Source organism: Mytilus trossulus, chromosome 1 (assembly GCF_036588685.1).
Source record: "Mytilus trossulus isolate FHL-02 chromosome 1, PNRI_Mtr1.1.1.hap1, whole genome shotgun sequence".
NCBI lineage: Eukaryota > Metazoa > Mollusca > Bivalvia > Mytilida > Mytilidae > Mytilus > Mytilus trossulus.
In genome coordinates, this window is record NC_086373.1 from 78,103,700 (window position 1) to 78,131,668 (window position 27,969).

Sequence of the window (27,969 nt, forward strand, 5' to 3'; positions counted from 1 at the left end):
TACAAAGAAATTTTGTTGCAAAATCAAAATGATATTTATAAAGCTGATTGCAAGGATTTCAGCAGTCAACTATGTTTCAAATAATTTATTAGCTTTGCACGAATGATGATTTGATAGTAGCACTCAGATCCATATATTGAGTACCTCGATCTGTGCTTCCTATTTGTCTTTGACAACATGTAAAAAATAATAGCTAAAACCATGGGGCTTAACATGAAAAAAATAAAATAACGGAAGAAATCCGCCTTCACCAAAAATAGTTCCTTTTGTGCAACAACTAATTTATCACAATAACACGTTTGGGTCGTAACTAATTTGCCAAAATAAAACGTTTGCGCCATTATTATTTTTTTTAAACCTAGTAATATTTATGATAAATAAGTAAACGATTGCTTATTGCATTTTCACTATAGTAAATAAACTCATCATAGATACCAGGACTATTTTTTTTATATACGCCAGACGCGCGTTTCGTCTACAAATGACGCTCGAATCCAGGGACTCTGCGTATAAAAATAATTCGAAGTTAACGCAAGTGATGAATCACATTTTCAATTTGGATATCATGTCAGCATGTTTGATAATCCTAGAAAAAAAGAAAGACATCGTAAAACGAAATCGTTGACTAATTCGAATTAGTTAATTCGAATCAATTCGAATTAAAAAAGAAGAGTGTGTGAACGCAATAAGCGAATTCGATTCGCATTCTATTCGAATTCAATTCGAATTAAATGTCCGTGTGAACGAGGCATAAATATTTGTTATCAATGGACCTAAAAAACGTTACTAAATATTCATGTCTCTAAATTCAGGCGATGGACAATTGATATTCTGAAGACTTTATTTTTACCTTTCATACTTATGCATTGTTTATAATGCTTATGTATTAATGAAATTATATTGGCTGTATTTTTTAAAATGTCTGCTTTAAATGATTTCGATAGGAGTGTATTTGCTAAAAATACTTCTTATTGGGGGATATTTTTAAATCATACTATCGGGGAAATTTTAATACGGTCACCTAACAAGCACTCCTTGCCTATCATCAATATTATTGTCACGTAGGTGGATTTACTTTTTTTAGCTTTGGATAATTTTAAAAATAAAACTGGTAACACAATACCAGATCAACAAAAAAAAGAATTTCATTAAATATTGATAATGTTGAATTATTTGCCGTAGCGTACCCCAATTTTTCACTTGATTTTATGAGAGCTATATTCTCATATTTTACTCAAAAATTCTATAGTTTATTTTTGTTGTTGTTATTCACATGTAATGCAAAAATGCATTAGTATGTACAGTCCTTTCAAATACGTCAATTTCAGTCAACTTGTATACAAGAATACTGTAGCTTGAAAATAAGAATATATTTTTTATAATATTTTTTTTTAATCGACAGTATGTTGGCAAATTATAATGAATTCTGTTGTTTTTATTTTTGTTTTTGTTTTTAGAAAATGATAACATAGTACATGCCTTATAATTGTTTTTTTTTTTCTATATATGAAGTTTCCCCGTGGTTGATATGGATGTTCTGTGTTTTTAAAATACTTTCATGTGTGCCAATCGTTCTTTCAGTTTTTACTCCCTTTTTAAAGGCCGTATTATGACTTTGATTCTAAGTTCACACGTAATTCGAATTCGATTCGCATTAACTAATCCGAATTACTTTAATTCGCATTCGAAATGTTTTACGTCCTTACGTCAATTCTAAATCAAATAACAATGCTAAATACTGTCCGAACGACGTTAACGGAGTTTAAATTCGTATTAACAAAACCGTATTTCTAAGGCGAATTGGATAATTCGAATTAGCTAATTCGAATTAAAACAGAATAGTGTTTGAACGAAATTAGCGTATTCGATACGCATTAGATTATAATTCAATTCGAATTAAATGTATGTGTGAACGAGGCATGAGATAACGAACTTTGACTGTTGAAGAAGAACAACACAAGGGCGGATTCATTGCTTTGTGTGCTTTTGTTAGAGGTTCATGTCCGTTTTTGTGTCACGAGAGCTATCTTTTCATATGTTATTTAAAAATTATATCGTCTATCTATTTTATTCTAATGTAATGTTAAATGTTTTTTATTTATAGTTCTTACAAAAAAACGTCTTGTATCTTGAAAACAAGACCATGCTTTTGAAAAGTGTTTGATATGTATGCTCTGTGTATTTAAAGTTATGGCGAATATATACTTAAGATAGCTACTATCATGTTTGCCCATCGTTCTATTGTTCCCTGTTGAAGACCTCACTGTGACTTTGAGACGAAGAACTTTGAAGAACACTGCAACAAAAGCGCTGATCCTTTTGCTTTTTGTGATTTTGTTCTTTTTTTTGTCACGAAATGGAACCCCATACCCTTTGTATTTCTGTATACTTCATTAAGGCTTTATAAGATCAAATAAAGTGACAATACCAAGGAAACAAACGAACATTGACCAGAAGACAAATAACTGTCTGCAAAACAAATACTTAGTAATAGAAAACTCTGGACTGGTCAACACGACCAACACCTCCCCCATCTACAACTATTCGAGTGCTAACATTATTGTATGCACACCATTGTTTGTATTGAACACACATTATATAGTTTGGGTTTATTTCACCTTTAATTATATTACACAAAGAAATAAAACTAACCAAGGGAAGAATTAGTTACGTCACAAGGCTATTTATTTCAAATTGTCTAGGTCTGTGTTTGGAAACTTTATAATCAATCTAAAAATCTAAAAAAAGAAGTTAATGAACAAAGATTTTATTATGGACTAAATTTCTAAAGCCAGTATTGAAATAAATGCATGATATCTCTTTCGAAATACATTTATTATTTGATGATCAGTGTTACGTTTTGTATGTAATCAACAGAGAACGTTTAATTAATAAATGAAGACGTTTAGATGTGTGACAAGGCCCCATATTTGGCCTTGAATTTTGTCAGAAGAAAATTATTTAGATACGTAAACTGTCATATAAATATAAAAAAAGGTAACATATTCTAAATTTGACATTTGTATATTTGTGTTAAGCCTTCAAACTTCTTGTATTTTAAGAATACATAAAACATACATACTACACGGATTGCCTTATTTTAAGATCTTCTCATTCATATTATGTATATGTATTATTTATAACGACAGCTTTATCAACCAGATATTTTTACCAACAGGTATATAAAAAATAATAAAGGGTTGTTTCAAATTTATACACATCCGATGGATTAATCTGTTGTAGAGTTGACTCAGACGTACTTATAAATATAATTATTTTCTGTGACTGTATCTTACATTAATTTGTAGGATCATTTACTATAGATAATTGAGCTGATCTGTAACAATAACATCTCCATGCCTTATATATCATGTACTGTAGTACGCCGCTAGATTAAAACTGACGAGGAAAGGTAACACACGGCCACTGAAAGTTTTATTTGTGTAGAGCCCAAGTGGTCGTGTGGTCTAGCGGGACGGCTGCAGTGCAGGCGATTTGGTGTCACGATATCACAGTAGCATGGGTTTGTGAATCCCGGCGAGGGAAGAACAAAAAATTTGCGAAAGCAAATTTACAGATCTAACATTGTTAGGTTGATGTTTAGACGAGTTGCATATATTTATATACATATACGAGTCTAAATTGAAAACTACGTTCAAACCTATGATTGCGTTGGATAAAAACCGCAATTTTTATACGTGTGCATGTGAAACAAATTTCGTTGTAGAAGGGTATAAAAACAACACAAACAACATTTTCCAAAAGACCAAAAGAGTGAAAAAGTATGTTTAAACAAAACGCATTTGACAAACAGGTCGAACAACTGATGTTCTTTAACCCTGCTGACTGCCATTGGCGATTGCCAAATAAAATTGATCACAAGATGTAACAAAATGGATCTTAATATAGCTTTAATACTAAACAGAAGAAAAAAATATATAACTGTTGGCCACGATGTTATGCCACAAACATACGGTGTCAATATTTTTTTAGTACATCAGATCCGAATTTCGACAATAAATGTCTCTTCAGTGATGTTAGGGATCGAAACGATACTTGGAAGGCCATAAAAAAAGTACCCTAATTTTTAGATAAACTCTTGAATTTTAAGAGTCAATATAGGATGAACAGATCATATAAACCGGAAGGAAAATATGATACAAGCCCAAACAAAAATCTAAATAGAAAACTACGTTCCAACCTATGATTGCGTTGGATAAACACCGCAATTTTTATACGTGTGCATGTAAAACAAATTTCGTTCTAGAAGGGTATAAAAACAGCACAAACAACATTTTCCAAAAGACCAAAAAAGGGAAAAAGTATATTTAAACAAAACGCATTTGACAAACAGGTCGAACAACTGATATATATATGCATTTGAAACAACCCTTTATTATTTTATATATATACACAACTCGTCTTAACATCAACCCAACAATGTTAGATCTGTAAATTTGATTTCGCAAATTTTTGTCTGTGACTATATATATATATTACAAGTATGGAAATTTTTATTAAACATATTACGGTATTGTCATTTATTCACAGTAACAAAACATTTCTGCATTAAGAGGAACATACTATGGCTAGGATTGTCAGTTTTCCTACCGCAGTTCAGTGGTTCTCTCAGGACATTCTGGCTTCGTCCACCAAAATAACTGACCACCATGAAGTAGAAAAATTACACTGAAAGTGACGTTAAAACACCAATCAAACAATCAATCAATCAATCAATCAATCAATCAATCAATCAATCAATCAATCAATCAATCAATCGTTTATCGGTACAGCAAGGGATGAAGTTGGTGCTATTTCAGGTGATAATGACGGCCATTCGAGTATCTCCTCCTTTGATATTGTTTTGAAGTCCCAACTTTCTCAACCTAAAGCAGATTATGACGACTTATTCAAGTTTAGGGACATTACAAATAGAATATAGAATACTATCTACTTATTTTTGAACAAAGATGTTTCAACAATCGAAAAACTGAAACCTCATTCAAACTTAATGATTTGACGTCAGAGAGTATATATTTTTAAAGCTTATCGCCTGATAAATTAAGCATATGGCTAAGTAAATGACAAGTATGTATAGCTTTTAAAAATTTATCGTTTGTTTTGTTTTTTAATTTAAAAAAAAACCCACATGGTCATAACTTTCGGCAATATAAAATGCAGAGTTGGAATGCAATACATTGTTTACAAAATTTTCTCATTCGTTTGTCTACCTCAATCTGACACTTTATAAGTATTCATATTTTCCAGCACACAGAAAAGAAGTCTTGTATAAGGGGGTTTGAATATACAGTCTAGTTGGTGTAAGATCAGAAGAGTCCAGAAACAACTGATTAAATCTGCATACAGAAGACCATAGTTTTTTATTAATCATTTTGCTTACAAAATACTTCTGCATAAGAATACATTTTGTTTATTTTCTTTTGTTACATCTTCTGACATCAGACTCGGACTTCTCTTGTACTGAATTTTAATGTGCGTATTGTTATGCGTTTACTTTTCTACATTGGCTAGATGTATAGGGGAGGTTTGAGATCTCATAAACATGTTTAACCCCGCCGCATTTTTGCGCCTGTCCCAAGTCAGGAGCCTCTGACCTTTGTTAGTCTTGTATTTTTAATTTTAGTTTCTTGTGTACAATTTGTAGTTTATTATGGCGTTCATTATCACTGAACTAGTATATATATTTGTTTAGGAGCCAGCTAAAGGACGCCTCCGGGTGCGGGAATTTTTCGCTGCATTGAAGACCTGTTAGTTACCTTCTGCTGTTAACTTGTCTATTCTATGGTTGGGTTGTTGTCTCTATGACACAGTCCGCCCATTTCCATTCTCAATTTTAAGATGTGAAATATCGCCGAAGATTTAAAACACGATTTTACCTTCATATTTTAAAGCATGGTCATAGATAAGGGCTGGAATCTCATATCCTTAATTTTGAGAATAATCATGAAACTTGCTTAGCCCTCCACTTCATGAGAGAAAAAGACGAATGATATAAAAAAAAAATCAAGTTAAACATCCTCACTAAAAAACGAGCCATTTGAATTAGTCATTTCCTAATTAACAAAACTTTCAGAAACAACAAAAACTATTTTGGGACATATGCATTGACATGTATTGGTTCTAAAGAAGGTTTGTAAGCAGACGGTGCTCTCTATTATTCCGCATCAATTAAGTGTAAAGTGAAACACAAATAAAAAAGTCAAAAAGAGCAAATGAATATATTTACTACACTTAAGAGAGCAATCATTTAGCTTCAAGGGGTGTAATGGTTTTTTGTCTGAGTCAAAAAAAAAAATCGCCGCCGCGGCAAAGCTTGAGCGACGGTTCAAATTTATTTGTTTTAGTTTTTCGCTGCTCAGTATCAATCAAATTATATATTGGCGAGTGTGAATACCGTCCGGTCAACTTATTTTGCTCAAAAATAATTATTTTCCCTCTTTTTTTTAATTTTCATACAATATAGTTTAATATCTTTCAGTTTTACAAATATTAAACAAATCTATCGGATAACAAAAAAGTTATGACTATTATCATTTATGTCGTCCGGTCAACCGTCCTGTCACTTTCCGGGCAATCATATCCTGTCATTAGTGCAACCCTTGTTTTTCTGTTAAATTTTATAATATTATAAGGTAAAGGGATTTTTTTTGGCATTTTTCTAGACAACATTAATTTTTTTCTTCATCAAATTGGTGCTCAGAATTTTTTCAGGAAAAAAAAGATAATTGGATCTTGATCCGGATTTGAATAGGACCGATATCGGTATGATCTTTACAAAATAAGAAGTTCTTTTGCGTGGAGATCTATAATGCCCGTACTTCCGGAAAGACAAATTCCTGATAATTTTTCTTTTGATTTATGAATAAAGTGCTAAATGTACTGATAATAATAAGCTGATACAACATTCTTCATACTGGACGTATATTCAAGTACTCTTACTGACTGGAAGACAACCTGATAAGTGTCAAATCCCACAAAAATGGTAAGTATTGTGCTTTAATTTGTCATACTTCAGTTCACACTCACAGTAAACTCTCCCATGGGGTTTTGGACTTAATGGATAACAGATATTTCATTTACACTTAAAGAAGAAAAATAAAATCACTTTAATGTGGAATTCTGAAGTTAAGAAAAAACATTCATTTTGTCGTTGACATGATCATTTCATTTAGAAATTTTCACTATTTGTGTGCCATTAGTCATTACTGAAAATCTCAAAGGTTTTGTTAAAATTTTGATGTCATAAAACAAAGTATCTGACGCCACAATGTAAAAGTAATTGTTGTATGATCACAGTAGTTCAAGCAGGGCAAATTATTGGGTCAGCCATGATGTTAATACCCTCCAGGATGATTTAGACAAGCTGGCTCTCTGGAAAGTATGCCAGCGCTCTGACTATGGAATCCACATCTACAAAAAGACATACAAAATTTAGAAACAGTACAAAGGAATATAGCCAGTTATCATGGATATGTAACAAATCGGTACTGAAACAGATTATCCGTTACTGATATTTTAGAACAACTAAAGTGGTCACCATTAGACTGTTAGACATGTTAGAAGACAGAAGGAAAAACGCACGTTTGACAATGCTGTACTTGATTGCACATTAATATGAGGCAGGCATAACCTGTGAATGGGGACGAAGTCTGTATGTATTATATTTTTAATTCAAAATGTTGATAAAAGAGAAGGAAATACCGTGCGTAAAGTTCCCGATTTTGGTTCTGTTGTTAGGGAATTAGCTGTGACGTTCTTTAAGTTATGACGTCATATTCGATGTAAACAAAAGAAACGCTTTCACCAGGAAACGTAACGTTTTTTTCATATCAAACAATTATTAAAATTGAATTTGTATTGAGATCCAATCTTATGTTTTACTAGACTGGTAAATATAAAAAAAAAATCAAAGTCTCATGCAAACAAGACAGATTTCTGCGCAAATGCGGGAAAACCGGAACAGGAACTAGATCTGAAAAAAAAAGTTAACGATTTTGAGTTCATTAGTACAATGAAAAATTCGGGAAATTTTCCCCCTTTTTTTTTTTTTTTTTTTTGAATTTTCTACGGTAATTGGGGACTTCGTCCCCATATAAAACACAAGTTAATATTATGTGTACATGTGTATGTCATTGTATGTGGAGAGACTGTATGGTTTGTCATAGGGGTGATTATTTAAATATTGTAATAGATGTAGAATTTTTTCTAAATGAAACATGGTGTAATAAGTGTAGGTTTGATACTCAACTGATACATGTACCTGCAGTTTGGTATGATAGACTTATATGAGTCAGATTTTACTTGTACATGCAAGACTAAGTCTGTAAAATAGTTCTACATTTGAGCAAAATCAAAAGTATAGAAAAATGAATTATATAAAAGGTTATAAATTTTTATTTTTTTATTTTACCATGTTTACCAATAAAATTAAAAGGCATTAAAAAAAAAAACAGTTTAGGTCTATAATTTAAAACCATTCATAACTTTTGAGGAGCTTTCATCATTGGCTTCATGATTTTAGGATTGACAATAGATATATATATACCTCTTTACTAAATTGCAAAACAATTTTTTCCCAGCATAACTTTTGATGAAAATGTAACTAATATACAGAAACACATATAAATTATCTGACAACATGTCTTATAAATGTATGTTGTTCCTGCTGTTAGAAATTATATTTATGAAGACATTTTCAATGTTAACAAAGAAATTCTATCTTCTCCAGGTAATGTTTTTTCATAATAAAGTATTATTTTATCCATTGTGTTATAATTCGTTCTTGAAGTGACGTATTAAATGTACCACATCAGATTATCCTTAATATTCTTCTAGCATCAGATAAGAATTCAAACATCACCCGGATCATCTCATTTTGTTTGCTACAGGTCTTGAAGATGATACGTTGAATAAGTGTTACATTCATTTTTAGCTCACCTGGCTCAAAGGTCGTTAACTTTTACAAAAATCTTCTCCTCTGAAACTACTGAGCCAAATAAAGTCAAACTTGGCCACAATCATCATTGGGGTATCTAGTTTAAAAATTGTGTCCGGTGACCCGGCCAAGCAACCAAGATGGCCGCCATGGCAAAAAATAGAACATGGGGTAAAATGCAGTTTTTGGCTTATAACTCAAAAACCGAAGCATTTAGAGCAAATCTGACAGGGGTTAACTTGTTTATCAGGTAAAGATCTACCTGTCCTGAAATTTTCAGATGAATTGAACAACTGGTTGTTGGGTTGCTGCCCCTGAATTGGTAATTATAAAGAATTTTTGCTGTTTTTGGTTATTATCTTGAATAATATTATAGATAGAGATAAACTGTAAACTGCAAAAATGTTCAACAAAGTAAGATTTACAAATAAGTTAACACAACCAAAATGGTCAGTTGACCCCTTTAGGTGTTATTGCCCTTTATGGTCAATTTTAACCATTTTTCGTAAATCTATGTAATCTTTTAGAAAAATCTTCTCCTCTGAAACTACTAGGCCAAATAAAATCAAACTTGGCCAAAATCATCATTGGCGTATCTAGTTTAAGAATTGTGTACAGTGACTCGACCAATCAACCAAGATGGCCGCCATGGCTAAAAATAAAACATATGGGTAAAATGCAGTTTTTGGCTTACAACTCAAAAACCAAAGCATTTAGAGCAAATCTGACATGGGATTTAATTACTTATCCGGTCAAAATCTACCTGCCCTGAAATTTTCAGATGAATTTGACAACTGGTTGTTGGGTTGCTGCCCCTGAATTGGTAATTTTAAGGAAATTTTGCTGTTTTGTTATCATCTTGAATATTATTACAGATAGAGATAAACTGTAAACAGCAATAATTTACAGCAAAGTAAGACCTAAAAATAAGTCAACATTACCAAAATGGTCAATTGACCTCCTAAGGAGTTATTGCCCTTTATGGTAAATTTTTAACAATTTTCATAAAATTTGTAAATTTTTACTTACTTTTTCAAATGAAACTAATGGGCAAAACCTTTTATATAGGGATAATTGTATGCAGCAAGAATATTCAGTAAAGTAAGATCTTCAAACATCACCATCACCAAAACAAAATTTTGTCATCAATCCATCTGTGTCCTTTGTTGAATATTCACATAGACCAAGGTGAGCGACACAGGCTCTTTAGAGCCTCTAGTTTTATGTAGCTAAAATACGAACACAAACAGACTAATATTGCAATGTGTGTCTTCATATTTATATTGCCATTTATATTTGTTTTGGTGATCAGACAAAGAAATTGCAGGAAATCGTAGAACTTATAAACATGACAACACAATCAAGAGAACAGGAACAGCTTGATTTTTGGTGGCATCATTTACACCCTTTCAAAATTGGAAAATTACTTGATTTTTTCATTTGCATTTCTAACTTAAGTTTACCTCAACCAAATATAATGAAACTTAAACAATGCTAATTACCACAAAACACAGATCAAGTTAGCATTTTGGTGTGGTCACTATAACCGTTTTAGAGTTATGTCCCTTCACAAATGAAAAAAATGTAAACAATTTCATTTCCATTCTCTTTATACATTACTTTAGTTTGCCTCAACCAAATGTTATGAAACTTATACACAATGCTAAGTTCAACAAAACACAGATCAAGTTTAAATTTTGGTGGTGTCACTTGTATCCAATATTGCATGCCCCTGTGTCAAAATGTAGGGCATAGTACATTGTATACTATATTTTGAATTTCCCTGTTTTTGTTTTCTAGACATAGTAAGAAGTGTTTCCATCTAACTCCTCCTTCTTTTTTCCAGCTAGAAATATTATATGATGCATGCACCTGTACATGTTCATTACATGAACATCAGAATTTTGATTTTCTTTCAATTTTCTGCAAATAACAGGACCCCAACTATAGGTAATTTTATACCTGTCAAAAAAGTCCTTTGGTGTTAACCTTTATCATAACGCAGCCATGACAGTGATTTAAAGACTTTTTCATTTGATATATATGTAAATCACACATACAATGTAGCTTTGACTCAGTTGACAATGTGTTCTTGGGGCTACAATCAAACATCAGGTGACAATGTTTTCTTGCGGTTACAATCTTCTCTTGCACCCTCTGAGTTTTGTGGTATTTAAGTTACTAATAGTATACTTAATGTTTTTTCATTATAAAACTGTATTGTACATCATGAATACTTCATGTACTTGCCTTACGATGAAGACCATTTGTTCTGGTATAAACTATCCATCAATGGAGACCTAAACCAATACTTATACCTAATATCCATGTACATGTATGTGTTTGACACTGCTTTATTAAATATATGAATATAAATGCAATAAAAGGCTAATCAATACCAAAAACTGTAAATTGGATGGTCGCTGAATAACAAGATATATTTTATTTTATTTATAATACTAAATGTCATGATTTTTTTGTCATTTTATTGTATAAGCACTTGCCTAACATTGAAGACCATTTTGTTAACCTGTCTTTGTTTATTGTATTGTGTTGTTGGATTGTTTACACGTTATACATACCCTAGTATATGTATATATTTATTCCTTTTATTCACAATTTTCAATTTAATTATGAACTTACTTATCTTTTAATGTGTCTTATATGTGCTAAAAAATGGCAACTATCATTTTGTCTACACAAATTTTGCTTTGTAATCTTGTTTTTAGTTTGTAGATGTACTTTTTTCAGTCATATTCTTCAGCTGTAATACAATGTATATATAAAGTGATTGATCGATTGATAGGTGTTTAATGTCACTTTAAACACTATTTGTTCTATTTTGTGGTAGTCAGCTGTTTTTGTTGGTGGAGGTCTTGGAAGCTGGAGGGAACCACAACCTTTGTTAAGAAAACTGACAATCCTAGACAATTAAGATTGATGTCAAGAGCACCTGTAACATGCAGGATAAGGAATCATATCCTCAGTGTTGACAATCTAAATGATACAGTAGTTCGACCACTTATCACACTCAGCATTAGTTATGAAGTTATATTTTGTAAAGTTTGTCCAACGTTATTTTTGTTATATGTTCAAAATCATGAAAATTCTGATTTTACGTTGATAGCATGTGGAGGGATATTCCTTTTGGTTCATTGTTATTCCTGGAATACCAATTTGCATTGGTTTTTGTGTGTAAAGGTGAATTTTGAGTCTTCAACTGTATCGATTTTTATACCCCTGGCTTTCAAATATTCTGCTCTGAGCATTTCCGAAGAATAGGTGAATAAAGAATCTTTAACTGTTATATTCTTATACATCTTTATATTTTAAATATTCGGCTTTGAGCATTTGTGATGATGCTTAATCCAGGAAAGCACTTCAGACATATGAAATTTATAATGTGTTGTTTTTTGTTTTTTTTAAATTGTTCAACAAAGTACAAATTTTCTGGAGACTTATATGCAGACATTTGCAAAACAATGAAATCAAGTATTCACTGAATGGTCAAGATCTAAAATCTTAAAAATGAATGGTCAAAGTGAACATAGCCCTATCTGATCAAATGAACATTTTTTTAATAAAAGTTGAGAATTGACACATGATTGTTAGATGCAACAAAAATGTTTGGTTTGAGTCTATTGATTTCCCTCAGCCTCTTGTTCTTCCTCCTCCTCATACTCCTCATCACCCAGATTATCATCTATGGTAGCATCCTGGTATTGCTGATACTCTGAAATTAAGTCATTCATATTAGACTCAGCTTCGGTAAATTCAAGTTCATCCATGCCTTCTCCAGTATACCAAAACAGGAACGCTTTTCTACGGAACATAACTGTGAATTGGTCAGAAACTCTTTTAAACAGCTCCTGAATAGCTGTGCTATTTCCTATGAATGTAGCAGACATTTTCATATCTGTTGGAGGGATGTCACACACCGCTGTTTTCACATTGCACGGAATCCATTCAACAAAGTATTGACTATTCTTATTTTGAATGTTTAACATTTGTTCTTCAACATCTTTCATGGATAGATTACCTCTGAATATGGTTGCAACTGTCAGATATCGACCATGTCTTGGATCGCAAGCTGCCATCATGTTTTTCGCATCAAAAACTTGCTGTGTAAGTTCTGCAACTGATAAAGCACGATATGACTGAGATCCACGAGCAGTTAGTGGTGCAAAACCAGGCATGAAGAAATGTAATCTAGGGAAGGGAACCATATTAACAGCTAATTTTCTAAGGTCTGCGTTGAGCTGCCCTGGAAACCTTAAGCAAGTTGTGACACCAGACATAGTATGAGATACAAGATGATTAAGATCGCCATATGATGGAGTTTTCAATTTCAGTGTTCTGAGACAAATGTCATATAAAGCTTCATTGTCAATACAAAAGGTTTCATCTGTATTCTCAACTAGTTGATGAACAGACAGTGTGGCATTGTATGGTTCAAGAACAACTTCTGATACCTGTAAAAAAGAAGTTGAAATAATGCTTCAAGTAAATGTTTGTCATATTTTATTATCAATTTCAATCATATTTTTTTTATGTCATTATCCATATTTTTAAGTTTTGTCTCAATTTTTTGTCATACTTTTACACACTGGAATAGAATTGGTAAAGTTAATGGCTTTCATAAATGTGTATATATCTGAACTGTAGAAAGCCTTAATTGTTAATATTTAATACAAAATGTTCATACATGTATGTACAGGTATATGAAAATTTGTTCATAAAAGCAGATTAGTAATCAGCCCTAATCTTATCATTTGTCTTGTTTTATCTAACACTGGATTTATCCCTTAGGTGACTTTATTTTAGGCTATTAGCAAATTTGGCAGTTTTTAAGCAGCTCTGATAAAATTAAAATCATATGCTTGCAAGCAATTTGTTATAAATTTCCATGGTCATCATTATAATTTCAGAAATTTTCACTTTGTTCTTAGTAATTACAGTACTGACTGGTCTACTTATACTCATTAACCCACCCCTTCTCAAATTTGAAATGCACACCCAAGCACACATTTCTCCAAATAATTCATAAAACCAAGATATGACAACAACAACATGAACAAGTAGGATACTTGTTTTTCCTGTGATTAACCATTGCTGGTTATAATTATATTAGTTTACCTTAGGTGAAGGAACAACAGTGTATGTTTTCATGATTCTGTCCGGGTACTCCTCTCTAATCTTTCCTACAATCAACGTCCCCATACCAGATCCTGTTCCACCACCAATGGAATGTGTTAATTGGAATCCTTGAAGACAATCACAGCCTTCTGCCTCCTTCCTGACAACATCGATAACCGATTCCACTAACTCTGCTCCCTCTGTATAATGTCCTTTGGCCCAATTGTTTCCTGCACCACTCTGGCCAAACACAAAGTTATCAGGACGAAAAATTTGTCCAAATGGACCACTTCTGACAGCATCCATAGTTCCTGGCTCCAGGTCCACCATACAGGCTCTTGGTACATACTTGCCACCCATGGCTTCATTGTAGTACACCTCTATTCTTTCTAACTGGTTAGGATTGTCTCCATGATAGGATCCAGTTGGGTCAATTCCATGTTCACCAGAAATTACCTCCCAAAATTTGGCACCAATTTGGTTTCCACACTGGCCTGCTTGTAAGTGTACTATCTCCCGCATGGTCTGTGTTTTGACTTTTGTAATTTATGTTATGCTTTGTAGGACAAGTAAGGAAGAATGAAGTTATAGCCTAGATAGATAGTTTATATTTAGGGCTGTATTCAGGTTATCTGTGACTCATATATCTATACAAGTACATGATGTAGTTGTTAGATAATTATCTAACAAAGGTGGACATACAGATGCTAGATTTTACTGATTTGTTCCAGAAAATGACCTTTGTATCTCACTTACCTGCATCTACCTTAATTGGATAAACATGTGACAAATAATGATAAAATACAAAGTGATATCTTGTATGTTAGAATGCAAGTGTTACTTGGAATTTAATAGTAATATTAGATTAAAAAAAAGTGAACTGGTCAAAATCCAAAACACTCAATCACAAGTTTACAGTTTCTAAATACATGCACATGTAGGATTTACAAAAATATGTGAAAGGTACATAAACATGTAGTTTAAAAAGTCATCTAAGTTACTATAAGGTTATGTCAGTATTTTTCAGTAAAAAATACTTTTCATGTTTTTACTTCAACAACACGAAATGTAAATGATTATTGGAAGTTTATTTTTTTATTTATTATTTATATTGTTGCCTTTGAGATGCTTTCTGATTGATACTATGACCACATTTCTTTTATATACCGGTAATATGTTCTTAACTTTTTATTTATTATTTATATTGTTGCCTTTGAGATGCTTTCTGATTGATACTATGACCACATTTCTTTTATATACCGGTAATATGTTCTTAACTTGAACATATCTTCCAGTGATGCAAGTGATAAAAAATGCCAATTTCGGGTGAAAATTAAACATGCATTTACATATCACAGAGAAGTCTACAAGTAAAAAGGATTTAAGTAATAGTGATATTTCTAGATGGTGATAAAACTCTTATCAAAATGGGTGATGTTATAAGCCATATTAAAAAAAATGTTTAGCTGCCCTTTCATTGTCATATACTCCACATCATCTTTTATTTGTACAAGTTAATATGAGAAGAATGACAGCTGATTCACAATTATCAGTTATTATATAGTGCATGTATTAAGTAAACATATCAAAGGTAATCCAAAATCTAACACCTGACTAAGTGAATCATTATGATTGGTCATGTACAAAGATATATCATTATATAATTCTGGTCATATTTATTTATACAGACATTACATACCTTATTAAAGATTTGTAACTTCTAAATATAGTTTTGTACTGAGCAATGGTTCATACATAAATGTTTATCCTATCAATATTTTGGGGTTCTAACATTATAGAAACATTCTTCTAATAATGTTCCAATACTAATTCTTTACTATTCAATATGGTATTTAACATTTAATTTATGCAGCATCACAATTTTTCCTGAAACTTAGTTTTATGAGAGAAAAAAAAACAATTTACTTTAGCTGTTACTTGATTAGGGTTATTTTTGTTAGCTGGGGTGGGGTGTGGGGGTTTGCAGTTCATTTACTTTTTACTGAAATTTTCAAAAATAGTTTACAGTAATAAGATTGATAGTTTTTCGCTGTTCTTTTTCTTTATTTTTTGTTTCCCTTTGATTTTGTTTTCCAAATACATTATGACTAGATATGTACTGATTGAAATTTAAGGTGTACATGATTGTCTGACTTTATCCATGAGTTATAGTGGGTAAATATTTTCTTAATTCTGTTTCCCTCTTTTCACTTTATCATGCCCATTTGTCATTTATAAGTAGTTTCAAGTTTTTTTTAAATGATATATACATGCTAATTAGACCAGGTCGCAATTTTTAATTATTTTTTTTCAATAAATAAACTCATTATAGATACCAGGATTAAAATTTTAATACGCCAGACGTGCGTTTCGTCTTCAAAAGACTCATCAGTGTCGCTCTAATAAAAAAATGTTAAAAAGGCCAAATAAAGTACGCAGTTGAAGAGCATTGGTGACCAAAAATTCCTAAAAGATTTGCCAATCAATGAGTTATGTTTAATATATAGAATAATTATAGTTTTATTTTTTTCAGCATGGAAGGTTAAAGGTGAAAACTACAGCAGAACAGCAGGAAGCAAAGAGAAAAGAAAGAGAGAAAAAGTTGAAACTTTACAATGCTGGCACAAAAGCTGCATTTAAAAAGGTAAGATTTAAAGACTGCAAGTTATAAGGAGCGTTGCATTATGTTTTTACAGTTTGAATTAAAAAGATATGGTATGATTACCTATGAGACAAGTATCAACCAAAAACCACATATACCGGTAATATATCCACTGGTCATCAAGTGTTGAATATTAAACAACCAGATATTACAACACACTGTAAGGTAATTTATCATAAACTAAAAGACCTCACTAACACAAAAGTTGAAAAAAATATATTTTAAGTTTTGTTTGATTTATTGAATTAACTGGATGCAGTATTACATGTATTACATTGATACAGATGCAATTGTATTGAAAGTTGTAAGTTGTATCATTTTCACTAGCCACTTTCATAATGAAGACTTTGGGATGTTCCAACACTGTTTTAATTTATTCATCTCCATTTTTGTTCAGCTTGAATTTTGACTTCTAATCTTGAAAATCAGTAGAAGTCAATTCTTTAAAGTTATCTACATCTAGAAAAAATTATATTTAAAGAATTGATTATATAATTACAGAGAGAAAATGGAGAATATGATGAAGAAGGATTGAAGATAACAGGAGAAATTCTTGCTGTTAACCCTGACTTCTATACGTTATGGAACTTTAGAAAAGAAATATTTGTTAATTTCCTTCAGACAAGGTAAAATCAATCATAATCACACATGTTTTTTTTTAATGAAATGGAGCATCATTTTTTGCATTAATTTACCAGTGAAATATTTTAACTGATTTAATGATTAAATTTCCTAAAATAAATGATGGTTTTCTAAAATTCACATGACTACTTTTTGATTTCAAGATAGCCATACAAAAATTCATCAAATTTGCTTCCTCTCAGAATCACCAGTATCCCTAAAATGTATCTAATAGCATCACTTCAAACATTTAAAAGATATTTCTCTAAATTTTTTGCTGCATCAATTTTTGCAGTTATTTTTCCTTTTTTCAAAATGTATATTTACTTACAGAGAAACAGACGAGGTTCAGAAGATAATGGAGAATGAATTATATTTCCTGGAGAGTTGTTTAAAGGTAAATCCTAAATCATATGGTACCTGGCACCACAGAACTTTTATCATGGAGAACATGCCTAAACCAGACTGGGATAGAGAACTACAACTGTGCAATACTTTCTTAGATTATGATGAAAGAAACTGTAAGTAAATATATATATATTACACTTTATTTTTGATTAGTGGTATAAGAAATAAAGCTGTATTTTAAATTGTTGCAGGATCATGTATTACAATCTGAATAAATAAATTAGAAGAAGTGGTGTGATTTTCAATGAGATAAATACAGAAAGATGAGCATGTAAACAACTATTGGGCATTATATGGCCTTCAACAAGGGAGAAAATTCATACTATATAGTATCCTTTATAAGGTCCATGCATGATTAAGATTAAAGGTGGTAGAATTCAAAAGGGAAAATAATATTCTCACATACACTGAGGAAAACAAATATGCAGAGAGAAACCATTTTTTTTAACACCATTGAATTAGGCTCCAGGCTTCACTTCTCCACATAGTGAATATTGCAGGTTTAAACATGTTTAAGAACATTCAACCATTACCTACACTGGGACAGTGATGTAACAGCACTACATAAGCATAAGCTATGAAAATCATTTGGAAAAGTCTACTCTTATCAAACTGGAAACTAAGCACATACAAAAAGTCATGAGAAGACAAAAACACAAAGTTGTAATTATTATCAATACATGGTTGAATTAAATATTAACATTCTGACAGATACATATAAATTTTTTCTTCATATAGTGTGCAATGTTCTTTCATTGATAATTATTGGTTTATTTAAATTAAACATAAATGTGTTTAACTATATTCAATTTGAAACTTATTTTCACATGAGCAAATCTTAACAGCCTTTAACAGTAACTTCACTGAACAAATTAAAACAGCAGTGTCATTATGCCATTGATAAATAAGTTCACAGGTCAAATTACAGTCAATATTATTATGTTTTCCAGTCCATTGTTGGGATTACAGACGTTTTGTTGTAATGATGGCAGAAGTTAGCCTGGACGATGAATTAGCTTTTACTACACAAAAAATAACCACAAATTTCTCTAACTATTCATCCTGGCATTACAGAAGTAAACTGTTACCCATGTTACATCCTGATCCAACACAGCCAGCATGGGTACAAGAAGATGTCATTTTAAAAGGTTATTAATCAATATCTCACCGCTGGTAAATTATCACGTTTTGATTGGTTTAACTCTGTCACGTGGTTACCCCCTATAAGACTGTAGGGGGTTAGTAAATTTCATAGGGGGTTCATGAGGCGTTAATGGTGACGTCATCTATTAATGTTGTTGTGTTTCATTGTTTATTTTTCAACAAAACGCAGCAGAAAAGTACAGCGTGCCATAAATTTGTTATGCAGTTAACTACTAACCCCCTATGGATCCGTAGGGGGCAGTAACAAACCATATAACTTATAATGCGAGGTCATTGATAAAGGTTGTTTTAAAATAAATCAGGATTGTTAAATAATAAAAGGATGTGTTAAGGAAATATACATGCATTTTGTAATTATAAATGATCATCCATAGCAAATTATTAAAAAGTGACTAAAGCCCTCAAAATCCTAGCTAAAACCCTGCCAAATACCAGATATAAATATTATACAGTTATGAATGGATTCAATAGCTGAGTGTATAGTGTTGCTGTCTCATATTATTAAGAAAACAACTAAAGGTCTGCCATTAATTACAAGTTAAACAAACATCCTAACTTAGTATTTTTTATGATATGTCTAATAAATTGCTTTTTTATAAAAGACCCCAAAATATTTCCTTTCTTAGATAGATAGATGGCTTGCATCGATTTTTTAACTCAAGTCGATTATTCACAAGTTTATGATGATTTAAATACCATGGGGCAATTCACAAAAAAGTTTTTGTTAATTTCCATATGACTAACAGGGGTGGATCTAGCCATTTAAAAAAAGGGGGGTTCCAATTACATGTCCCCATTCAAATGCATTGATCGTCCAAAAAAAGGGGGGGTTCCAACCCCCGGAACCCCCCCCCCTCTGGATCTGCGCCTGACTAAGACAGAAATAAGATTGGTTAACAGCATTGTAGTGTGATAAAACATATAGTAATAATTATTTCTTCTTACATTTAAGAATTTGAAATAGTTCAAAATGCAGTATTTACAGATCCTGATGATCAAAGTGCTTGGTTTTATCATAGATGGCTTCTAGGCAGAGGTTTGTAATCACTAATGACAAAAATATTTTTTGAAAGAAGGAGTTTGCTTTAGTATGAGCATTGGAAAATGCAAATTCTTTTAGTAGCACATGTACATTTTTAAGTTATCTATTTTAAACTGTATTGCATCATTGATTATTCTGTTAAGCAGTGTTTTGGAAAATACTCTAATATACATTTAGACAATATTTTTCATTAATTGAATGGATGTAAATGCACTCTCATTTTCTTAATTGATAGTATTAGTTCACCTAAAATTCTGTTCTTTGAAAAGACAAAAGTAGTTACATCAGTCAAAAGGATGACACCTATAGCTGTTAATTTATGTCATTTGGTCTCTTGTGAAGAGACGTCTAATTGGCAATCATACCACATCTTCTTTTTTACATTAGACAAACTCTTGAATTCACAGCATAGCTCTTGCTTATTATCTTAAATGTGACATAGGCTTTAAATACAAAGTGACTCTTTAGTTTGTACTTTGAGTACTTATTGTATTTTGAATGATCTCTTTTTATTATTTTTTACAGGCAAGAAAAAGCAGCAGATAAGTTGCATTCATGCTTCCAGAAAGACAAAAAGAATTACAGTTTTATTAACAAGACCAATTATGGTAAGTCTGATTGTCACAGAGACATTAATAGGTGAATTATGGTTATATTAGTATGACATATTATTATAAACTATCTACTACTTGACACAATGTGTTATTCTGCCTTGCTTGTTGCAATCGATCACAGAAAAGCCCTTTTGATTTATGATGCCCATCTGATGTATTATTGTTATAAATTATAAGGAATAAAAAAGCTTATGTTTAGTGCTCATTAAAATTATCATTGTTATATACCACTTTTCAAAAATATCCAGAAAAAGTATTACACAGCTGATTTACAAAGAATCTATTTATTCTTTAGGCTGACCATCAACTCATTCTTGATTGTTACAAAGTTTAAGCTGTTGAAGTTCACATGCATTTTTTCTTCAGATTTGTTAATTATATATGTAGCTTTTTAAAAACATGATGAATATGATATGGAAAAATAGTTATAACATATTGAACTGTCTTTCGAACAGGTTGGAAGAGGGAACAGTTTAATACTTAGTATACATGGAAAATCTGTAGCTGGACAATGGAAAACCCCAACAGGAAGTTCTTCATTTAGTGTTTTATGGGTAATTATTTTTTTGGTTTATCACTTCCTGAGGCATATTGGCCACATTTTCAAGTTTATACCTCTAACATTACATGCAACAGTCTGATGCAAGAAACAATCGATTTGTGTCAGATTATAGGCAATCAACAAAAGAACTTTATGCAAATTTGTAAATGGTTCTGAAGTATTACACATGATATCTATCAAAGATATGTAATGGTTCAACACAGTATTGACTCTGCTTGCTGCTGTCAGTGTAAAAGTGTTGACCATTTATTAGTACAATACAAATCAATTCAAAGTTATTCAACTTTTCTCTTCAGATACTATATCTTTTCGATAAGGTTCTGTCAAAGTTTCATAACATTCTATAAAGGTTTGACTAAGAAATTGATTTTAATACATGTACTAGAATGTTTAAAAAACCAAATAAGACTTATAAGTAAAAACACAGGAAAATGAAGAAAAAAAATAGATATGTAGAAGCCATTTTGGCATTGTGTTTTTTAAAACATTTTCAATGGTTATTGAATTCATTAAGGTGGTACCTAACACTACTAGGGAGATAACTCTGTAAAATCAGCTAAACGTTTATTACGTTGTGTCTTAAGGGAATATTAAGCATCTCAATGATAAAAAGAAGTGCATGTCAAACTGCTATATAACCAGTGTATTTTTCTGACAAAATTTTTTTTTGAAATTCTTATACTTTTGTCAAAGGGTCAAAGTAAATACTTTGTTAAAATGGTAAAAAAATGATATGAGCCAAATTAATTTCAGTGAAATTGTTGGGTACCACCTTAAATATAATTATGAGAGGGAATATCCCTTTGAATTTTTGTATATGTTTTATAGATAAAAGATTTAACAGAAAGTATACCAGAAGAGAAAGAGGTATCTGTATCAGTAACACTAATTCCTGATATAGATAAAGATACCCAGTTTTCTCAAGGACTGCAAATAGATGCAGACCAAGAAGAGGCTTGGGTTATGGCAGACTTTAAATCAGGATCACGTTTTAGGTACAGCCAATTACATTTTTTCATATTTTATGAAAAACATTAAACTTTTATTTATAAATAGCAATACCATCAATTTTTATCAAAATTCAAAATTTAAGCATTCCGGTATGTTATCAAGTCAAATACAAGTACACATTATGTAGGGTATTCACGTAAAAAAAATCATGACAGGTGAAAGCAAATACAATGCGATTTCAAAAGGAGGACAAAGGTGCTGTTTTGCTAAAATATAAGTGTTTCAAATTAATACAATTTTTGGTTTAAAATTATTGCTAGCTATGTGCTTAGTTAAAAAAGGTTCTTTCAAACGTTTAAATCATCATACCAAGAATTAAAAGTTAATAGATTAATTTAATTTTTCCTTAAAAAATGACAAACTTCATGTTTGTGATCAGGAAATATGGGTCATGTGCAGGTACCCAATAAATGTTTATATGAGAGGTGATTTTCATATAAATAGATAATGTGGTTAATTATTTAGTGGGTGCTCACATGTGCTTTATATTTCTGAGTCCTAAATTTAAGTTATTATTCAACACAGTTATATTAGAGATGACTTATCCTTTTGAGATAATAAATTTCTTGTAATGTCTGGGTCTAACCTCTGAGACAAATGACACTAGATTTGTAGAAGCTGCTAAAGAAGATTTGGTTTTCAAACCACTTCAAAACACAAAGTTCTAAATTTTCTATTAGAATAAAAAATAATTATATTATGTTGGCATTGTATTTGTCAACATTTTAACCTAACTTACACTCTTTATAAAGATATTGACAAATATAATGCCTACCCATGTTGAAATTAGCAAAGAGCATGACATAAAAAAAAAAATTTCTCAAACAAAATTGGTGAAGTCGTCTGATAAACCAGCTCAGAGGAATCTGTTGTAAACTACTTTCACCATAACGTTCTAAAGCAGGCATGTTAATTTATTTTTGATTGAACCACGCACCATACTATATGATACATAATTGTTTTACAGTAATGAATTGAGTGCTGCTACAAGTTCCACATTAGAAACTGAATTAGAATCCATTAAAGAATTACATGGTGTAGAACCAGATAATAAATGTAAGTTAACTGGTGTTGTTTTGTTAAATTTACAGCAAAAACCAAATAAGTGTTTTACAATTTAAACTATTTTACAAAGTGGTCAATTATGTTTGAACTGATACATGTGCCTTAAATAAAAAAAAAAGAAAATCTACTGTAATGATTTGGATGAAATTGATCCATTTCAAGATCTCATTTGTGTCAAAAACTTTAGAGAGTAGAAAGATGTTTACAGAATTTTTGTGCCCCACTTATTATGTCCCAACTAGGGGTATTATATTTTTCTGTCTGTACGAATCTTCCTAGCAAAATTCTGTTTGTGAGTTAATTTGCCTATTTTACACGTTCAATTTGATAAATTTTAAAAGAGCCAATTTAATCCTTTAAAAATGTTTACAGGGGTACTTCTTACAATGTTTTCACTAATGATGGCAATAGATAGAACACATTCCATGTACAAGTTAGAAATAAGAGAATGCATAGACCAACTGATACAAGTTGACCTGAAGAGAGAGGCTTATTACAGAGATACAAGTAAGATGTTTCACATGTTTCAAGTAGAATAGACAACTTTCCAGTTCTATGCATTTCCATCAAAAACTGTGGTTAGTGAACGTCATTTGTGCGTTTATGGGCGACGGCACTTCTGTTCCAATGTTGAGCGAGTGGTTGGAAAACTATAATTCTATATTGTACGAATTATTCGGCAAATAAGAGGTCCAAAAATGTTAATTCTCAAAATTATCAATCAGCACTGCTGTCATTAGGGAATTGTCATTAAGTACCTACAGAACAACAATTATATCTAGTTTATCCTGCACAATGAAGATCACTAAGACGCTTGATGATCGTTAATAGTGCAGGGATACAGGCGACCCACTCCATCTGGTAAATGATGTCATAAAGGCGCTTATAATTGACAAGTTTTTTCTGGTGACAGATGAACTCGAAAGTGGTCTATTATATTTGTTTACTGACATTAAGTCAACATTCTGGAATCACCTTGTTGTTTTAATGAGACTTTTCAAATTTTGTCTGATTTACTTGCAATTCTAGTCCAAGTTGTTTACAATTAGTTTGTATACTTGTCATATCTCTCTCTATCTTGATATCATAATATACTTATACGATAACAGTTTTAAAATGTATGAAGCGATATTGTTGACTGATTTTACAGCGTTATCTCCCTGTAGTGTAAGGTACCACCTTAAGGTCAATCTGTCGATTTTCAAAGTTACAGCATAAATTTTTATAGACTAGAATGGGACAAAATAATCAAAAAAATCTTTTGAACCATTTATATGTCTGACATTTACCAAATTAGAATCTTCCTTGGGAAGAACATAACCTAATGATTTTTTTTGACAAATGCCAAGGTCATAACATCTACTTTCCATTATTAAACATAAATGATCAACAGACTTTTGTATAGTCATCATCAAAACCAAAAACTATTTATGCATCCATGATGGTTATGGAATTTGTTTTTTGTTGAAACATTATATTCTGAGTATCCAATGCATTCAACAATTTACTAGTATCTTTATAACTCTAAACAACTTTTTTTTTCAGAAAGCAAATTTATCCTGCAGAGTATATTAGAAACTCAGGACAAAAATGCAAGAGAAATGACCCTGAAAGATGAAGGACTTGCTGCACTTTACCACACAGAATGGATGTTACTGTTAACCTCAATTGACCTTTCCAATAATGCTTTGTCCACAGTCAAGTCACTTTCAAATCTTAGATGCCTTAAGTGTTTATGTCTAGATAACAACCATTTAAAAGATTTAGATGGATTACAACACTGTCACCAGTTATGTGAATTATCTGTTAAAATAAATGGTAAGAAAGTACATTTAGATGTGTTTTTAACATTTGAGCTGATGATTGCTGTCTCATTGAAGTACACTTTACATCACTTGTATTCATATCAAACAATTTAGTTGAAACAAAACTTTTATTAGAAAATAAAAAAAAAATAAAAAAAAAAAAAGTACTCATCTTAGATTCTTAGACATTTATTTAGTTCTGAAAAGAAGAGTTATTCACTCTACTCTTGACATAAAACATAGCATTATATAATTTTTTTTTACTATATACTGTAGGGCTGTAGTCATGAGTATTTACAATGTAGTGTGTTATCACACAAAATAATAAACCCTGAGACATCACCTGCAATACCATTTACTTGAGATATGGCGGTCCCCAGTCCCAAATCATAAATTCTGGCTATTGCCCTTTAACAGCTTAAGAAGATTGAGAATTTTGTTATTCTTGTTGATATTTATATAAACATTACAAATAGATTTCTACATGTTATATTTTTCAGATTTGAATAGTGCAGAAGATTTATATATTCTAGAGAACAACAAATGTTTAGTGAAGATAAATGTCTATGGAAATCCTTTGTGTCGATACAAAGACCACACTACAAAGATCAAGAAAAACATTCCTTCCCTGCTTTCTATAGATGATAATAAATGTACATCAGCACCATCATAGTATATTGTATTTTAATTCATGAAAGAAGGTTGATTTTATAAAACCAGAATTAAGCCATTCAAATGTAATGCTCTGTTTTTTTTCGAACTATTTTATATTGAAACAGATTTACGTGGGGATATTTGTTTTGATCTCTATTTATTTATACATTTATAGTACATTAACAAATTTTAAATGTAGTTTAAAAATGCAAGATCCAATCAAACTTATGAAATAAACATAAACATGGAGAGTCTAATTGGCAATCATACCACATCTTTCTTTTTATATATAATATATATGATAAATGTGTGGGAAACAAATTGTTATCAAGTTGGCTTAATTCAGAGAGATTGTATCATTTATTACTGATTATGATTTATACACATGATGTATTTCTTGATTGAACCACCAACCAAAAAATTAGAAACCTAATAAAACTAAAACATTATATAAATTGTATGAAAATGTTTGTTGGGGTCCTTATTTTTTTTTTTTTCAGATTTAGACTTGAAATCTGAAAAACAAAACATTATATTTTGAATGGCCTTTGCAATATTGATTTTCACCATATATTACCACAAAGGCTGTTCAGAGAAAATTGATTGAACCTATGTTTATATCCTTCCAAAGTCTTATTTTGAGTATACTCTAAAATTGTACAAACTTTCATTTATTCACTTATTTAATCAGGATCCTCACATGTGACCTTTCACATCTTTAGCACTGAACTTATTTAAAGGCAACTTTTGTTCATTTTAAATGTAGAGTTATTGTCACAATATATATTTTCTGGTTTAAAACAAAGGAATCTTTATCCTTAATGTTCCATGAAAATGTAAAAGGTATCCATGAATGGCACTTTATAAATTGGATAACCACCTGTAGGGCCAAATGAAAATTTCACTAACATCTCCACTATGAATGGTGACCCCAAACCATAGTTGAGATTTGAAAGTGCCTTTTCTGGGTCCCTTTAGTGAGGAACATTATTTTTTAGAATCAAATAATCCATCCAACATTAATTCAGATAATTGTATGCACATGTTCTGTTTTGAAATAGAAATAATTCATGTTAATTGATGACATTATACATGTACAATAGTTACTTTTGAAATAGAAATAATTCATGTTAATTGATGACATTATATATGTACAATAGTTACTTGTGAAATTTACCATGAGATAGAAATTGTACTCCTTGTTTTGTTAAAATCATTACAAAAGATATAACCTATTCATGGTATACTGTTCTGTGAGTTATTGAATTGATTATTTTTCATGTATCTCATTCAATATGACATTCAAAAGTTGGTTTTGATGGATATTTTTATGGGTAATGCAGCTGGTGAAAATTCAAATAATTTCTTGCTTATCTCTATATTTCATTTTGTACAGGTGTATTCCTATTACAATGTTCTTTTGTCACTATTGAGAGAATAGTCTTAGACCTAATCGGATGTAATTGCCCTCTCAATTAAGTAATACATATTTGAAAGTTAATATATGTGATGTTTTGGATATATCTTATTTTGAAACATGATTTAGAGGGATTAATATACTACACACATTCCTTTGCTCTTAATTCCATCTTTAATTGTTAATTAATCATGACAATTTTTTTTATCTTTCATTGCTTAATCAACCATAATTCTTTTTTTTTACCTTGGTTGTGCTTACCCCATCAGCAGCATACAGCTGTAATTCAAGGCTTTTGTAACGATTTAAGATTAATGGGAAGCTAGATATTGAATCAGTTGGATGCTTTGTGTATTTTTGTTTCTGCTAGTCAGTTTGATTTTCATACAAAATATAAATTCTTCAATGAAAAGAAGTAATATATTTAATATTATCGCTATTTTGTGCATTTTTCCTTTGATCTTTTTTTGTGATAATTTTCATATCATGCTTCTCGCTTGAGATGGAAAAATTATTGCTAGAAACTAAGGAGGCCACGTGGCGTTGCTAACGAAATTGACATTGAAATTGACAACGTCGCCATAGGTAAAATAGCGATAAACAGATTATCATTGGTCATCTCAACTCGATTGCTTTTCTCACTTTCGCTGTTCCAGCTCAAGTGAGAAAATCAATCTCGTTGAGATGATCAACGATAATCTTTAATTATATGTTTCATATCAATTTATCATCATGTTTGATGTGAATTTAGTATTTTCAAGGTACCGGTATATTAATTTCACTTGAAGTGAGGCTAAGGGGGAAAGATTTTTGAAATATGATTGGCCTTGATGTGTTTTCAAAGCCTATCAA

At 31.1% G+C, this 27,969-nt stretch overlaps 2 protein-coding genes across 2 annotated transcripts; one reads left to right on the top strand and one right to left on the bottom strand.

The window, feature by feature from the left end:
- The first annotated feature begins 6,811 nt into the window (after window positions 1–6,811).
- Window positions 6,812–27,516, top strand: LOC134685929 (geranylgeranyl transferase type-2 subunit alpha-like). The gene is made up of 13 exons (XM_063545689.1): window positions 6,812–7,003; window positions 16,626–16,736; window positions 17,256–17,380; window positions 17,709–17,896; window positions 18,734–18,931; window positions 19,900–19,983; window positions 20,515–20,597; window positions 21,059–21,157; window positions 21,994–22,160; window positions 23,144–23,232; window positions 23,614–23,748; window positions 24,787–25,059; window positions 25,547–27,516. The coding sequence occupies exons 1-13, from the start codon at window positions 7,001–7,003 to the stop codon at window positions 25,717–25,719; spliced, it is 1,728 nt and encodes a 575-aa protein (XP_063401759.1). The 5' UTR covers window positions 6,812–7,000; the 3' UTR covers window positions 25,720–27,516.
- Window positions 12,515–14,766, bottom strand: LOC134685913 (tubulin beta chain-like). Its single transcript, XM_063545688.1, has 2 exons — window positions 14,093–14,766; window positions 12,515–13,428 (listed from the first exon to the last, which is right to left on the bottom strand). The coding sequence occupies exons 1-2, from the start codon at window positions 14,612–14,614 to the stop codon at window positions 12,595–12,597; spliced, it is 1,356 nt and encodes a 451-aa protein (XP_063401758.1). The 5' UTR covers window positions 14,615–14,766; the 3' UTR covers window positions 12,515–12,594.
- Window positions 27,517–27,969: the final 453 nt, after the last annotated feature.

Excerpts from the sequence above, each read along its gene's own strand:
- LOC134685929 (XM_063545689.1), top strand. Across the intron at positions 20,598-21,058 it reads TATTAACAAGACCAATTATG|GTTGGAAGAGGGAACAGTTT; the intron begins GTAAGTCTGATT and ends TCTTTCGAACAG. Across the intron at positions 25,060-25,546 it reads ATTATCTGTTAAAATAAATG|ATTTGAATAGTGCAGAAGAT; the intron begins GTAAGAAAGTAC and ends TATATTTTTCAG.
- LOC134685913 (XM_063545688.1), bottom strand. The coding sequence starts at position 14,614 with ATGCGGGAGATAGTACACTTACAAGCAGGCCAGTGTGGAAACCAAATT. Across the intron at positions 13,429-14,092 it reads CTGTTGTTCCTTCACCTAAG|GTATCAGAAGTTGTTCTTGA; the intron begins GTAAACTAATAT and ends TCTTTTTTACAG.